The 16,905-nt window shown below is 46.0% G+C and overlaps 1 protein-coding gene across 3 annotated transcripts in view; it reads right to left on the reverse strand.

The window, feature by feature from the left end:
* The window catches only part of CTPS1 (CTP synthase 1), a 31,852-nt gene extending 16,559 nt beyond the window's left edge, over positions 1-15,293 (reverse strand). For 2 of the 3 annotated variants that reach the window (XM_024125402.3, XM_024125405.3), the window contains exons 1-7: positions 15,058-15,293; positions 11,707-11,885; positions 9,396-9,566; positions 6,500-6,600; positions 5,569-5,685; positions 2,713-2,796; positions 2,158-2,238 (exon numbers count right to left, since the gene is read on the reverse strand). In XM_024125402.3, coding sequence (XP_023981170.1) covers positions 2,158-2,238; positions 2,713-2,796; positions 5,569-5,685; positions 6,500-6,600; positions 9,396-9,566; positions 11,707-11,872 — 720 coding nt within the window. In that variant the 5' untranslated portion in view covers positions 11,873-11,885; positions 15,058-15,293. The remainder of the gene's footprint in view (positions 1-2,157; positions 2,239-2,712; positions 2,797-5,568; positions 5,686-6,499; positions 6,601-9,395; positions 9,567-11,706; positions 11,886-15,057) is intronic. The other variant, XM_024125403.2, reaches the window with a different exon arrangement.
* Between the last annotated feature and the right edge of the window lie 1,612 nt (positions 15,294-16,905).

Consider the following 16,905-nt stretch of genomic DNA (forward strand, 5'->3'; position numbering starts at 1 on the left):
ACACCATTCACATAGTAACAAAAATTATGAATACCTATAAATAAATTTAAAACACAATTCACAAAGATAAATAAGTCTAAAAACCACCTTTAAAATGAAAATTGCAGAATATTATTGAAAGATAGTTCTTTCAACAAATGGAGCTGGAAGAGCTAGATATCTATACATGCAAAAAGATGAATTGCAAATTTTACTGAAAAGTTACTACCCATAAAAATTAACTCAAAAAAAAAAAAAAAAAAAAAAAAAGAAAAAGAATGGCGGCTTCCCTGGTGGCGCAGTGGTTGAGAATCCGCCTGCCGATGCAGGAGATACGGGTTCGTGCCCCGGTCCGGGAAGATCCCACATGCTGAGCCTGCGCATCCGGAGCCTGCGCTCCGCAATGGGAGAGGCCACAACAGTGAGAGGCCCTTGTACCGCCAAAAAAAAAACAAAAAAAAAAACAAAAACAAATTAACTCATAGTGAATCCTAGACCTATGTGTTAAGCCCTAAAATTATCAAACTTCAGAAGAAAATCTTCATGACCTTGGTTAAGTAGAGTTCTTAGATATGATACCACAAGCACAACCTATAAAAAGAGAAAAATGAATAAATTGGGAGTTCATCAAAATGTAAAAGCTTTTATGCTCCCAAAGACACCAATAAGAAAATGAAAAGACATACACCTGAAATTAACATGACATTATAAATCAACTATACTTCAATTAAAAAAAGAAAAGACAAAAAAAACAAAAGAAAATGAAAAGACAAACCACAAGCTGGGAGAAAAAAATGTTCAAATCATATATCTGATAAAAGACTTGCACTGAGAATATATAAAGAACTCCTATCACTCAATGAGATAAGCAACCCAATTAAAAATAGGCAAAAGATGTGAAGTTCTAATTTAAATATAGAAACACTTGTCACATTTTTAATAGTGACTAATTTTAATGATAACCTATTCTATTATAGAATTGAATTACCTTCACTTGCTGGGACAGAAATATCTAAAATAATTGAAGTGCATGAAAAAAGGTTGTTCATAACAATGAAAGTATTCTGATGTTCCATGTACTTAGTACGAAGCAGAATCCCTTTGATGGGCTCCTGGCTCAGGCATCGTGTCCAGGAACACTGATCTCAGGTGTCAGGCTACCCTCACACCCTGAAGCTTGACCCATCATGGAGATGGAGAGGACAGCTGCTTCTAATAGTCAAAGGCTTTCCTCTTGCTCTATTCACTTTAATGCCAGGGCAATGACTTTGTTTTATATTCTCTCCCATACTCCTAGAAGCCTTGTGAATGGACTTCTCTTATTTTAACCCTGCTGCCTCATTCACTCCTCTCCAGGCCAGGTGGACTCCCCGCTTAAGTCTCCTGATCCTCAAATAACGTAGCAGTAGAACAAACCATCCATAACCCAATCATATGTTCCTTGACCTCAACTTCCCCTCTACTCTCCTTCAGCCAAACCTGACCAAAGCCACAATCCCAACTTACCACCACTGGAATTTCCATTACACGCACCACACTTAGAAATATCACAGGTTCCAAAATGTTGTATTTCCTGTACCATAGGTAACCTCCATTAGTACAAGTAACAAAGAAGACTATATGTTTAGAGCCTACACAGCAGGCAACAGGAATATAAAGTTGAATAAAGTGATCCTTGCCCTCAAGAAGCTCAGTCTATGAGAGACAAACACGTACGAACACACAGACACACAGGAACACATACACACTAAGGGGCAGTATGACAGGCTTACCACCAGGACCTGTGAGACACACAAGTCACCCAGAGAAGATTAACCCTGAGGTTTGAGGAGGTTTGGAAGGTAAAGCTACTCAGACAATACTGTGTCCTAGTTGGGCTCCAAAGGATGAAAATGAATAGGAGATTGCCAGGCCTCTTACAGGGAGAGGGGAACACCCACTCAGCATGGCTGGAGCAAATAGTACGAGCAGGGACAGACAGGAGAGGTAAAAGATGTTCGGGGAACCACAGGAGATAAGGTGATGGAGAATCACAGGGCCGGTGGGCGTCAGTTCTTCTACGGAACAGTCTACTGTCTCAAATTATGAAATAACAACAAGGCTCATGAAACTGGCTAAGAGACATTAGGATAATTAGCAGCAAAAAATAATTTATGTGAAGATGGGATTTCTACTTACTTGTTCAGGTTCCACATGGCAGAACATTGATATTTTCTCTTTCACTGATGTGTCAAGAGGATTTGAGCACCTGCACACAACCTAGACATTTGGATGGACACAAGGGGTTACAAAATTGGGTTTTTCTCCTGACTGAAATTAGACACCACATTGTCAAGCTGAATGAAAATGTTAACTCCTAGCACAATGCACATAAACTGTAAAAATGTTACTTGTTTTCAAAACTGAAATTCCTAAATCCCAAGTTGGAGAAACATGAGAGAGTGGCAGGACAAACAGACAGATTAATGAGCCAACTGGGGTTTTCCTCAACCAATGTTCTTGGGTAGGAGGGACAGGAGAATGAATGATTGGCTGGGAGGAGAAGACAGGACCTCACACACACCAGGTAAGGAAATCTTTGCAAACCACAACCCAGTTCACTAAGCATTAACCCTACTTCTCCACCATCGGCTAACTAAATGGGGTCCAAGAAAAGGTTTCGGCTGCCATGGAGGTGAGATCTTAATTAGACAGATAAGATCACTCTGAAACCAGGTAACCAGGAAATCTTACCAGATCTGGGGAAAGCCCAAGCCCTCTGAGTTCCCGAACACTGTTCTGGGTGGGTTTAGTCTTCTGTTCCCCTGTTGAACTTGGCTATTTTACAGAAGGAAAAAAAAGTTAATTTCTCTATGAAAAGGAATTTTCAGGTGTGACTTTTCCCCGAACCTCTTTTTATAATAGGGAAATAGATAATCTGACCATTTACCTAGTTTAGTTTTTATTTTTGTCAAAGTTACACATGCATATATTTGAGAGTCAAGTAGTTCTGTAAGGTTTGTCCTAAAAGCAGTAGTAGCAGCCCTATCTACCCCTTCCCCTTTCCAAACCCTAGAGATAGCCACTCTTTCACTTTTTTTTTTAATTTGAAGTACAGTTGATTTACAATGTTACGTTAGTTTCAGGTGTACAGCAAAGTGATTTATATATATATATACATATATATATGTATACATATATATATGTATATATATATATGTATATATATATATATATGTATATATATATATATATATTCTTTTTCAGATTCTTTTCCATTATAGGTTATTACAAGCTATTGAACGTAGTTCCCTGTGCTATACCGTAGGTCCTTCACTTTTCCACTCTTGAACGATCCTCCTAGTATGCTTTACTGCTACTTCTTGACATTTAGTTTGAGGCATTTTCTACTGACTTCCTGTTGGGTAAGGAATCCACTCTTTTCATTCCCCTGCCCCCATTACATGCACCTGCCCTGTGTATGCAACCCCTATTTCATGATCCCTCTTCAGTGTTTACAGACTTTTGAGTATTTACATACTGTGTACCATGAAAACCACGTGCCATAACTTTTCCTTTCTGGTCCAATTATTTGCTTTCCTTGGTTGGTTTTTTGGTTTTGTTTTGTTGATATGCTGAGTTTTCTATGTACTAAATTATCTTTATTCTCCTCTCACACTTAAAGATACATTTGTTGGGTATAGAATTCTAAGTTTGAAGTCATTTTCCCTGAGAATTTTTAAGGAAACAGCTTCACTATCTTTTAGCTTTCAGGATTGCTGTTGAAGTCTAATGGCATGATGACTCTTGATTTTTTTCTTTAGAGTTTTTTTAGAATTTCTGCCCCATTATTCCAAAATTTCACAACAATGTGCCTTGGTGGGGGTCATTTTTCATTTAATAGGCTGAGCGTTCAGTGGGCCCTTCCAATCTAGAAACTCCTATCTGGAAATTTCCTTGAATTATTTAGATGAGGAATCAGAAAACTTTTTCTATAAAGGGCCAGACAATAAATATTTTAGGTTTTGTGGGCCACAGTCTCTGTCACAACTACCCAACTTTGATTTTCTTTTTAATTAATTTTTATAGTTGATTTACAATGTTGTTAGTTTCTGCTGTACAGCAAAGTGAAACAGTTATACATATACACATATCCACTCTTTTTTAGATTCTTTTCCCATATAGGTCATTATAGAGTATTGAGTAGAGTTCCCTGTGCTATACAGTAGGTTCTTATTAATGTTTTAATACAAATGGGCATAGCTGTTTTATTTTCAAAAACAGAGGGTGGGTTGATTTGGCCTGTCTGTTGACCTCTGGTTCACATCACACTTCCCTCTCCATTTCTATTACCTTTTTGAAAATCCCATTATTTGGATGAGAACTCCTAGACTAGCCTCTAATTCTCTTGCCTTTTCTCTCCTATTTTCTCTCTTGACCTTTCTTCTCTACTTCCTGGGTATTTCCTTAAACTTCTTTTCTATTCCTGCTATCCAATTTTTAATTTCCAAGAATTCTTTTCTATTCTCTGAATGTTCTCTTCTTAAGGTATCCAGCTCTTGTTTAACAGATTCAATTTATCTACTCTTAATTCTGAGAATATTAATGACATGTTGCTTTGTTTTCTTTTTTTAAGGTTTCCTTTTTCTACTCCCTGCAGAGCCTCAATTTCCTCTGTTTTTTCTGTTGTTCTGGTCTCTTGCACGCTAAATGCTTTCTCCAAATGTCTGGTAATCACCGGCTGCTGGCTCACTCTAAAAGCTAACCGAAAGTTCTGTGAGTGGGTGACCTCGTCCACCAGGGTCCTCACTGCGGGAATGTGGCTGGTCTGTTTTCACTGAGGAGCCTCTGAGGGCAGTGTGTCTTCTCCTGGGTTAGTTGCATACCCCAAGAAGAATCTTACAATCTCCTACGTAGACGGTCCCTGCCTGGCTGTGATGATTCTGCAAATCAAGTAGCAGAAAATACACTGTCCCTAGTGCCTGCTCATCCAGAAAAAGCCTACAATCTCTGCCAAGACGAGAGAGGGACTGATGCCCAATTGTGCATAACAGGGAAAGGGATGCCAGGGTCTAAGTGCTTCTGAAACGGCAGTTATAATGAGCCCCAGCCCCAGCCCCAGAGGTGCCCGGTGCTGCCCATTCCTGAGTCTTTGGGGTTCTGCAGGGCAAGCAGGGTTGCTTCCCTGCTTTCTCCGCTGCAGGCTTAGAATCCAGCTCTCCCAGGTCTGCTCAGTCCATTTCTACATGGCCATCTGCTTTCTGCCTTCCTAACTTTTGTCACTACTGACTCCATTCAGAGTATTTATCTTTGTGAATTTTTGCCTTAAAAAGAAATTCCCTCTACTCCAGTTGTAGTGGAGTTTCATCACATAGTAAAGACAAATGGACACATGCAACCCACTGTCTTTAACTGTAATTTCCCTGATTAATTTTCCAAATGTTTTCCATTTGATCTTTTCAAAAAGTATGATTATAATCATTTAAAATTCACAAAGAAGTGTTTTATTCCCTGCTTCCTGCACCTCAAATATTTGAAACAGATAAGGAATGAAAACCATCCTCTCCTCCCTCCTCTCCATACCCCAAAGTAAAGCTCTGAATGCCTTACCTGAGGAACTAGACTGACATGAATGTTACAGAAGTTCTCTCTTTTGACCTTGAACTGGAATTGACGGAAGGCCTCAATAAAGGGCATGCTTTCTATATCTCCTACTGTCCCACCAAGCTAGAAGAACAAAGTTAATTTAGAGGTTAAGCACTAAACCTTCCTTTTGTGGTTCAGGTGTCTAACAACCATACTCTGTCATCTCAATTCAATGATCAGTAACAGTGTAATGCAGACTCCCTGGGCCTGTAAAATGTCATTTAACATACTGACACTGGACGTTTCTTTGTGCTAAAAGATTACTTTTATGATAGGTTCAACATTCCCCAAGGTTATCATGGATCTTTCCACATCATTTCAGGAAAACGGTCAGGTGAAAGATGCACTAGGAATTTTATTTGTATGAAGAGTCACAAAGCAAAGAAACCAAAATCTTATCTACTTAGCCATAAATAACTTCTATATTAAAAAGCAGTTATAAACAAACTGCTGGAACTTTTGAGTCTTCTGTTTTCACAGGGAACACTGAGATCCAACAGCTAGGATCAGCAAAGCAGGAGTACAGAAACTAAAACCAAAAAAAGGCTCATTCAGAAAGATGAACATTCCTGCCAGAGGAAAGTTGAAGGTCGGGTCACCTGACTTTCTCAAGAGACAGACGAAAATGCGTCATGCCACTCTTATTGGTACAATTCATACTAAGCAAATGTATAAATGCTGAAAAAGGAGAACTGCGTGAATGAAGTATTGCTTTCGATGGTGCAGCCATTCCACATGATGGTGACTGTGCCCTGACCTGCCATGCTGCCCTTAGGAGGGTCAAGGGCTTCACAGGCAACTGGCTTATCAGTTGCTGGTGGGTGACTAAGGAGGAGAAAATGTACACCTGGTCACATGCGCAGGTACCACGGAGTTCCAAACAGACTCAACAAACCTCAATAACACACACTTGAGGCTCCAGGCCATCTTCATCCACGGGTATTAACGCCTGTCTCATTACCCACTCCTGGATTGCATCTGTGATGTGCGGGACGACTGAGGAAGACAAAGGACACACGTGACCTACACGTCCCATCCGCATGGATTGAGGCAGACACACCCTTTGTGACAACAAACTGCAGAGTAGCAGTGGGTCGTAACATTATTTTTGAGACCCCTCTCAAATGCCCTTAACAAATCACACTACCCCCAGCCTCCCCTCCAGATTTCCCGGTTGTGACTAGAAGCCCCACAAGAGAGTAGGGCCTCGAGGGGTCCAAGGCAGTGGCCTCAAAGCAGAATCTACCCTGGCCACTCCTACTGCTTACGGCTGGGCCGGGGGGAGCACATCACACCCCTTTTCAAGGACAAGAGAGCACCAGGACCCCGTTCCATTACATTTCCAGTTTACCCAAGGGTAGATAATCTACTGCAGAGGCAGGGAAGTGCAGCAGGGTGGTCGGAAGCACAGCATCTGGGGCCAGAATGCCTGGATTCAAGTCTCAGTTCCACCACGCGTTAGGTGTGGATCTTCGCTCAAATTACCTAACTATCCATAAGTTCGATCACCCTATCCGTTAACTGGAGGCAAGAGCTTCTACTTCCTGAAGTCATGGAAATGTAGCGATAAGAGCACTGGTGAGACGCTGAGCAGAGCCCCTGCGTGACGGTGCTCATCATCCCCAGCCATGGCTCAGCGCTTTTTAAACCACAGTCGTGGGGCTCAGAAGGCCAGCTCCTCAGAGGCCGAGATTGCTGTTTAACTTCCTATGCACAGAACCGGCAGTGCCTCAAGCACGGGATATTACCTATCCCACACACAGCAGCCAAAGTGGTCTTTTAAAATGCAACTCCGAGATTCACCACTCCCAGGCTTAAACTCCTGAATGGCCTCCCACGGCTCTGAGTAAAATGCAACCTCCATGCCGTGGCCCTTCAGGAGGCCCCGTGGAACCTGGCTGCAGCCCACCTCTCCCACCTGCCCCTTGGTCTCAGCGCAGTAAGTCTCCCTCGTGGGCCCTGACCAGGCCCCTTGCAGCCGGGGCCCTCTGTCCACGCCGAGCCCCCCTCCTTCTGTTCTTCCCAGGGCTGGCCTCCCAGCTCGCACGCCCTCTCTTGGAGGCTTTCCCTGACCACCTGCCCAGACTTGCCTTCCACACCGCTCTCTCTCCCTCCTCACTCTACTTAGCTCCTTCTCAGCTCCTATCACACAACTCACTTCACCAGTTTGGTTTCTTCTCTCCCAGAAGGTAACCTCCATGAGGACAATGGCCTCACTGGGCTTGTTCATCACGCACTCCCAGTATCAGCCAGGGTCTGACCACACTGAGCACTCAAGAAATCGCTGATGAGTGAATCAATGCATTAATACACTAGAGGCCTAGAACAGCAAACTGTATGATCAAGATCACTGCAGGGCTTCCCTGGTGGCGCAGTGGTTGAGAGTCCGCCTGCCAATGCAGGGGACACGGGTTCGTGCCCCGGTCCGGGAAGATCCCACATGCCGCGGAGCGGCTGGGCCCGTGGGCCATGGCCGCTGAGCCTGTGCGTCCAGAGCCTGTGGAAGATCCCACATGCCGCGGAGCGGCTGGGCCCGTGAGCCATGGCCGCTGGGCCTGCGCGTCCGGAGCCTGTGCTCCGCGACGGGAGAGGCCACAGCAGTGAGAGGCCCGCGTACCGCAAAAAAAAAAAAAAAAAAGATCACTGCAACTCCTAATTGATCCCGTTCCGTGTGTTGGGAATTCAAGAGAAATACTCCACTGACTCAGCTCCTTTAATTCTCCCAGCAACCCGGATAGGTAGGTACTGTTATTATCCCCATTTCACAGAAAAGGAATTAGACCTCAAAGAGGGGAAGTAATCTGCCCATGTTCACAAAGCTGGTTAAGTGGCAGAGCTAAGACCTACACATGACCCCCTAGCCCAGAATCCAGAAAGGGTGGCCCCAGGGGAGAGACAGCTGTCAGCGTGACCCTCAGCCTTCAGTCCAGTAAAATCCAAAATCAAAAGCAGATTTATTCTCATAACTCAGATGAGAGCTACTCTTCAGCAAGCCCCCAAATCTGGACTTATGCCGTCATACTAGACCTGTGGTCTTCCAACACCCACTTTTAAAAAGCAGCACTAGGGCTTCCCTGGTGGCGCAGTGGTTGAGAGTCCGCCTGCCGATGCAGCGGACGCGGGTTCGTGCCCCGGTCCGGGAAGATCCCACATGCCACAGAGCGGCTAGGCCCATGAGCCATGGCCGCTGAGCCTGCGCGTCCAGAGCCTGTGCTCCGCAACGGGAGAGGCCACAACAGTGAGAGGCCCGCGTACCGCAAAAAAAAAAAAAAAGCAGCACTAGCCTTAAATGATCGCTGTGCAAAACCTCCACCCAGCAGACAGACAGACGCTGTGCTGGTGAAAGCTCAGGAGGACCCAGAGACCTGCTTCTCAGACTCCCTCTAACCCATGACCAGCCCAAACACCAATGGACACAATGGAAGTCCTTTTCCTTCTCCCTGTCTATACACAGAACGTCCCAGATGCACGACATACACCGTCTGGCTTACTGCCCTCACCTAGTTGCCGTCATCACTTCACACTCATCACTGTGGAAAAACAACAACTCTCTGAGCTCAAATCATGAAGCTGGACTGTCAGCTTCAATGCCATTCACAGAGAGGTGGGAGCCTACTCAAGTTACTTTTTGAGTAAACAGTCATGAAACTGTGAATTTTCAACTGAAGACATAGTTCAGTAACAATACCTTGATACTTTCATGATGAAATTACATAAAAGGCACATTTTTATACACAAAAGAAATTAAACTGGCTAAGACTTTTAAACCTTGAAGGCAAATCCAGTATTACCTTGGACAGTTTTCCCCAAGTAATCTCCTTTGCGTTCCTTGTTAATGACGTACTGATAGATCTTTCCAGTGGTCAGATTATTGTCCTTGGTGAGGCGGATGTCAAGGAAACGTTCATAGTTACCCAGGTCAAGGTCTACTTCCCCACCATCATCCAGCACAAAAACCTCACCTGCAGTGAACAGTGAAAATGGTTAGGGTGAGTGAAAGATACAAATACCATGGCACAACTTGAATTCCCAAATATAAACACTTGAACAGAACAAAGTCTGCATTAACTTGACAGGAAGCAGGGAAATTTATTTCTAGAAAAGTAAATATGACAAGAAAGAAAAATCACCAATCACTCTGCAAAAGGTTAACTCCATACTTCCAGTTTACCGCCAAACTCAGTCTGAATTAGAAGATTCTGTCATGAAACAGCATGGAATGAACAGAAGGAAACTACAGCCAAGCAAGACACAGGGAACTTTACACGGTATGGCATCTGCCACCTAAAGAAAAAGAACTTTTGGCTCAAGTCTCCTACCTGAGCAGAGAAAGGTTTGAATGTGATAAAAGTAGGATCTGATCCAAAAACTTAAACAAGGTATATATGTTACAGTCGTGTTGATTATAAAAACCAGCTTCTGGGCCACACTTTAGTCCAAAACAAAGGTGTGAAATTGCTCAAGTTTCCTCCTATTCCTTTGTTTAACAAATCATTCCTTGAAATGTCATTCTAGAAATTCTGCCCCAAATGGGGCCTTCCCACCATCACAATGGGAGACAAGCCCAAAAATAGGAAAGTAAAAATGGTCTTGTTTTTCCCTCATCCTCTGCTCTCAAGAATGCTGAAATATCGCTCCAATTTTTTCCATCCTTCCTGACACTATTAATTACATGAAGATTTTTGCTCTGATGACACTCATAGATTTTTACCTCACATTAGAAAGTAGGAGTATGAAAACAATTTAAAAACTTGAGGGACTTCCCTGGTGGCGCAGTGGTTGAGAATCCGCCTGCCAATGCAGGGGATGAGGGTTCAAGCCCTGGTCCAGGAAGATCCCACATGCCGCGGAGCAACTAAGCCCGTGCACCACAACTAGTGAGCCTGTGCTCTACAGCCCACGAACCACAACTACTGAGCCCACGTGCCACAACTACTGAAGCCCACGCACCTAGAGCCTGTGCTCCGCAACAAGAGAAGCCCGCGCACCACAACGAAGAGTAGCCCCCGCTCACTGCAACTAGAGGAAGCCCGTGCACAGCAACAAGGACCCAATGCAGCCAAAAGTAAACAAACAAACAAATAAATAAATACTTGAGAAGTATTTTTTAACATGTCTCAGTAGCACATCTACCCCCAATTTTAAGAAATTACTCTCTTAGGCAATTCAGACACAGTTACACATCACACAGTTGGTAGGTAATCAGCAATAACAAAGAAGTATAGCGCTATTTTCCTACCCTACCTTAACAGTTTCTACTTTTCACTCACTTCGAAGGATGCTTGTTTTTACTATCCAAACTCTGTTAGCAAAACAGAATCTCAAGCATACAGATCATCCAAATTCAACATCTATCCGTTGCCTGAATCCCTACAAAGTGGTCCTTTGGCCTCTGTTTGAACACCCCTACCAAAGGGAACTCACAAAATCTTCACCCCACTTTTGGAGAGCACTTACTATTATAAAGATCTTACATTGGGCCAAAGTCCATGGCCTTACAACTTCTATCCACCCATCCTATTCCTAAAGATTTGGGGCCACAAAGTATTAACATAATCCCTCTTCTCAAATATTTGAAGAAAGTTACTGTGTCACCAGATATCTTTCTTCAAGAGAAGACACAAACTTTCATTCAGCCACCTAAAATATCATTCCTATTACAGAAACCACTGAACTCTAATCACTCCATTGCCTATTAAGATTTCTGCTTCTTCTCCGTCCAAGTGAGAAAAGCATCACTCTGCTATGCTAAGGACCCTTCTCAGAAGGCAGGAAGTGGAGGTCATGGAATGCAAAATACACACAATTTCCAAGGGCTGACATTTTCTCTCACATATTACATTATTATTTTTTTTTTTTTTTTGCGGTACGCGGGGCTCTCACTGTTGTGGCCTCTCCCATTGCGGAGCACAGGCTCCGGAAGCACAGGCTCAGCGTCCATGGCTCACAGGCCCAGCTGCTCTGTGGCATGTGGGATCTTCCCGGACCGGGGCACGAACCTGCGTCCCCTGCATCGGCAGGCGGACTCTCAACCACTGCGCCACCAGGGAAGCCCCTACATAATTATTTTTAAATAAGAAAAAAGAAATGCATTTTGCTTACCATGCTCATAAGGAGAGAATGTTCCTGCATCAATGTTAATATACGGGTCAATTTTAATGGAGGTTACATGTAAACCACATGACTTGAGTATTGTGCCCACACTGCTGGCGATGATTCCTTTTCCAATTCCTGATATGACACCACCAGTAACTAGAATGTACTTCATTTTAGTTGTTGACCTGGGAAAAAGAAAAAACATACCTCAACAAATCAAACTGATCTGGGTTCAAATCCTGGCTCTGCCACTTACTAGCTATGAAGCCTCTAGGAGCCTCGGTTTCCTTATCTGTCACATGACTTTGGAAGGTTGTTATAGGGGATCCTAACAAATGTTTCTTGGATCACTCAATGGCTTTAGTCAAGTATGACTTGAAAAACAACTGCTACTTAAATAATGCAGCTTTTGTTTAAAACTTTGACAGCTAACAACCTTGAGAGCCAACATAATTTAAAAAAAAAAAAAAAAAGTCAGCTCTGTTGATAGAACATTATGCTCCCAATGCTGGCTGACACTGCCGCCAGACACTGGGATGTCAGGCAGGTGCTTCATTATTTTCCCTACATGGAGAAAAAAATTTCAATCTTGGATGAGCACTCTGATTCCCCATGAAAGAGATAATGTCTTTGGCTAAACTAAAATTTATCGCCAAGAAAACACAGCTCCTCTAGGTTATGGAAGACAGCATGAAAGAACTTCCGCATTTAAAAGGAGTAGCAGTTAAAACTAAAGGTAGCTCTCTTCTGAAATGTAATAACTTGCTCCTTGCCAGCAATCTCTCCCAGGTATGCCATGAAGAGAGACTATATATATTGGAGGAAAAGGACATCAGACAATAAACCAGTCTGAAACACATAATGGGCAGATGACTCAAAGAGAGGGAGATTAGATTAAATCCTAAGAGCCGGACAGTTGCGGCAGGGAACGGAAGAAACAGACTTCGTGAGAGATAAAAGGGATGGATGGATGCAAGAACGGCAGGGGCAAGAGGTGAGCAGACAGACAGCGACAGGCTCTCCAGGGAGAATTTATCACTGGCCCCGGCTCTGGAGGCTCAGAAATAGCATTTGGTCAGTAAACCCGAATGTGATCAAAATGAGAAACACAATCACAAGTAGAAGGGAATGCTTGCTTTGGCGTGGTATGGGACATTTTCTTCCTCTGGGAACACTTCTTGTGAAGCCAAATTATAATAAAAATAAGCTAAGAAGGGAACAAGGAAACTGGGGAGTTCTGCTTGAAGCATTCCACCTTCCTGCTCCGCTCCGCTCCTCCCCAAGGCAGGAATAAACATACTTGGCAAAGAGATGAGAACGCTCAAAATGTCTTCCCCCCTCAGACAGCAAGGAAAACACCCAACCACGTCCTGCTCTTTCTATTCTCTGTTTCAGCACTCCCAAAAGCATGCTCCTTGGTTTCGTGAAAATGCGTATGGGATACCCAAAAAGGGCTCAAAGGACAGATAAATCAGAGAAATGTTGGTTAAACAGTCAACTGGTTTCTTTAATGCAAGACCTCTGGGAGCCTTTAATAAGCTAATGTGCACTGTGATCTCCCAAAAGGGATATACAGTCTGCAGTTTCCCTAAACTTGTTTGACCCCAAGTCCCTAATATTTGGGGGAAACACTGCTCTGTCACTTCACAGCTGAAGAGTGCCTTATTGACATGTGAACATCAGACCAGGCTACATTTTAGAGACATCCTAACCAGGCATATCCCTGAGACTATACCCTGGACTCACTGACTACATTTTGGATGTTCCAGAAATTCCTCAGCCATCCTGCGTGGGTTATAGAGTGGGTTACTTCTATAGAAGACTCATCTCATCCATTTGCATTTGATTGGTCCCAATTTTACTCTAAGAAGATAACACCTCTTTTTAGGGGAGATGCCTGCAGTCCCCCACAGTGCCTGGCAATAAATATTCCAATGTACTCAAGAGACCAGGCAGGAGAGGCTGATGGGACCCAGTCACCCCCATGTATGGACTACCCTGTAGGTAAGTGCTACTGTGCTAGACACTTCGGGGACTACAATAATTACTCAGATTTGGGCCCATAGCTCAAGCTGCAGTCCATTTAGAGAGACAGACATTTACAAATAAATGAGTAATCCAGTGATGGCAGGAAGCTGAGGGACGATGTGTGACAGGTATAAATGGAGAAGAGAGAGCAGAAAGCTTTCAGTGGCAAGACCAGGGTAAGGACCATGGCCCATCAGAGAAAGGTGAGAGAAGTGAAGGGAGGAGAGGATCCAGATGGCTCCTGCTGTGTTGACCTGAGACTTGCAACGGCCTTGAAGGGAAAGGGTACAGAGTGGACAGGAAGGTACAGCTATCTACAGAACACAGAGGTAGGGCCAAGGAAAGAGACTGGGGGTGAGGTGGTGAGGGGGAGATGGTGGGAAATAAATAGGAAATTTAGGCAAGGGGTCAAATCATGGGGCAACTTGAATGCTCAATCTGAACTTCAGTCTGAAGGTGATGAGAGACATGGGAAGGTTTTCAAGCACAAAAGTAACAGAAATCAAGATGCATCAAAGGAATTCATCAAAGATGACACAACAACAAAGATGTTGTTATTAAATGCTGAGATCCAGTTCCAGCTCCACCACTTGTGTACTGGGACCAGTCAAGTCACAGGAGCCGCCTGAAGCCCAAGTCCTTACATCTGTTAAACGGGGTTACGGGGTTGAGAATCTCCGCATCGCCTGACTGCTGAGGATTCAAAATTATAATGTGTGGACGTAAGTGCGCCACGCACACGTAGTGAACTTGTTTAAAATGCAGCATCTTCGTTCCGGGCGGCCGAGAAGTAAGGAGGCCAGCTGTGGGGCCGAAGCCGACCTTTCCCCAGCACCTGGAGGCCGTCCGGCTCCGCGAGCTCCCAGGCCCCCTCCGCCCGCAGAAGTCCGGGCGCACCGGAGGGGGCCGCAGCCAGGCCGCCGAGCCCATCCCCCACCGCGGCGGGCCTGGCTCGGACCTTGTCCCCCTCCGGCGAAGCTAAGGCCGTGCCTTGAGGCCGGAGGGGCGAGGGCCGCGGCAGTCCAAATGGAGCGGCGACCGCCGGGCTGCTCGGGGCGGGCTGGGCAGAGGGGGCTCCCGAGCCTCTACGGCCCTTTCCGTCCCACGAGCCACCCTGGCACCGCGGTCAGGCGAGCCAGGCCGCGCTGATATGGGCGCTGCCGGGCCCCGCGGCCTTTCCCCGCCGCCTCACAGCCCCCGCGCCCGGTTTCCCCGGCGGCGCCCGGCCACGCGGCCCCGTGCGCGGGAGCCGGCTCCTCGCCGGCCTGGCCGCCCGCCCCACTCCCTTTAGGCACGCAGCCCATTGGGCAGGCCGGCGGGCCACCTCACCCCTGATTGGTGGGAGCTGTGTCTGTCACCGGCGGTGGGGCTGTCCCGCGCCGGGCTCTGCTCCTGCCTCCGACTCCTGCACGGGAGAACAGCTCCCGCGGGATCCCTGGAGTCAGCCTACCTGAGGCCGGCTTTAAATCCTGCCGTCGGCTAAAGAGCTAAGAGGGCGACGCTCACGCCGAGGCCCCGGCAGCCAGTGCACTAGCCCGACCGCATGCGCCGGGCAGTCTTTCACGGAGGCGGGCTCTAGGCGGTGCGCACGCAGAGGCGGGGGGCGGGGTGGGGGCGCGGGACCGCCCCAGGGCGGGACCTGGGCGCGCCGGGCTCAGGGTCCGGAGTGCGCCGGCGCGGGGCCGGCGCGCTTTGCTAGCAGTGCGGCCGGCTCCTCCGGATCGTTTTCCCAGCGCTGCTGTCGCCCGGCAGACGCAAGAGGTACGAGACGGGGCAGGTCATGGCGTTTCTGCCTTGCAGCCTTTGTCACAGCCAGTGGTTCAGGCTTCCTCTTTTGAGGGGGAGGAGACCCTGTTTTGACTCACACCTGGCAAATCCATCGCCCGGCTCCAGCCCCCCCCCACCCCCACCAAAGGCCTTCTAGGAGAGGCGAGATCCATCACACCGTGTCCCTGAACCGTCCGACCTTGTGGGCAAGGTGGTGCGACCCCAACCCATCTCTCTCTCTCACGCGGCGCCCTCTGAACCAAGGGATGCCGACAGTGTCACTGTCCGCCTCTATTACAGGGAAGGCCAAGACGGCGGCTGGGCGCTGGCTCCTTCCTCATCTGATGGGAGTAAGAATGAGAGAAGCAGAAAGAAAAGCCGGTGTGAAAGCTCTGAGGCCTAGGAGAGCCTCGCCCAGCGGAGTTGGAGGCCAGTGTCGCTGCTTTGGAGAGAGCTAAGGGAAGAGAGATCAATACGGCGTGGCCACACCGCGCAGAGCATTATAGACCAAAGATTTTCTTTCCCCCTAAGGGCAGTGGAAAGCCATAGAAAGTTTTTTGAGGAGGCGGCTTGGTTTTGCTTTGAATACTGAATACCTGCACCTGTTTTTTTCTCCAAACACTATACAAGTGTATACTTAAAAAGTCTCTGAATCCCAGTGTTCTGTTTTCCTCCTTAGAAGCAGTTTGTCACAAGTTCTTGTATACCTTCATTGAAGGATGTAAAGAAAAGGTGTGACATGATCAGACTTGTATTTCAGGGAAATGACTCAACCAAATGGATTCCAAGAAACCAGTTAGGAGATTTCTGCAGTGGCCCCAAAGAGAGGCTTCTGGCTTCTTCTATCTGAATCACCACTTCTCCTGCTCTGCAAGCTGCACTCAGCTCCAGACCTAAAACATTCTTCGGGTGTTTTACAGCCACACTTCTTTCAAGAAGCATTTGGTGTTTATCAAAGTGCCTGGGACATGATAGACACTGAGAACATACTTGTCAAAGTAACGAAGGATCTGTAGAAGATATAAAATTAGCCCCTCACTTAGCCGCTCTACTGGGTGACCACTTTACCCTTTCATCTCCTTCTGTAAACCTCTACTCTCTCTCAGTGGATGGTCTTGCTTCCTATTTCATTGAGAAAATAGAAGCCATCAAGAGAACTTCCTTGAGCTCCCACCACCCTATCCATCAACCTGCTTTCGTCTGTGCATACAAGCTCTGCCTTGTCTTCTGTGCTGTGGACAAACTGTCCATGAGCCTCTTCTGATTGCTTCAAGTGCCGTATCCTCTCATCAATTCAAGAATGTCCCGCTAGTAGTTCTCCCCTCCTGCGTCATCAATTTTCCCCTCTCTCCTAGATCACTTCCACTAACATGATGCAGTTTCTCCCATCTTAAAACAAAACCCCTCCCT

Source organism: Physeter macrocephalus, chromosome 3 (genome assembly GCF_002837175.3).
Source record: "Physeter macrocephalus isolate SW-GA chromosome 3, ASM283717v5, whole genome shotgun sequence".
NCBI lineage: Eukaryota > Metazoa > Chordata > Mammalia > Artiodactyla > Physeteridae > Physeter > Physeter macrocephalus.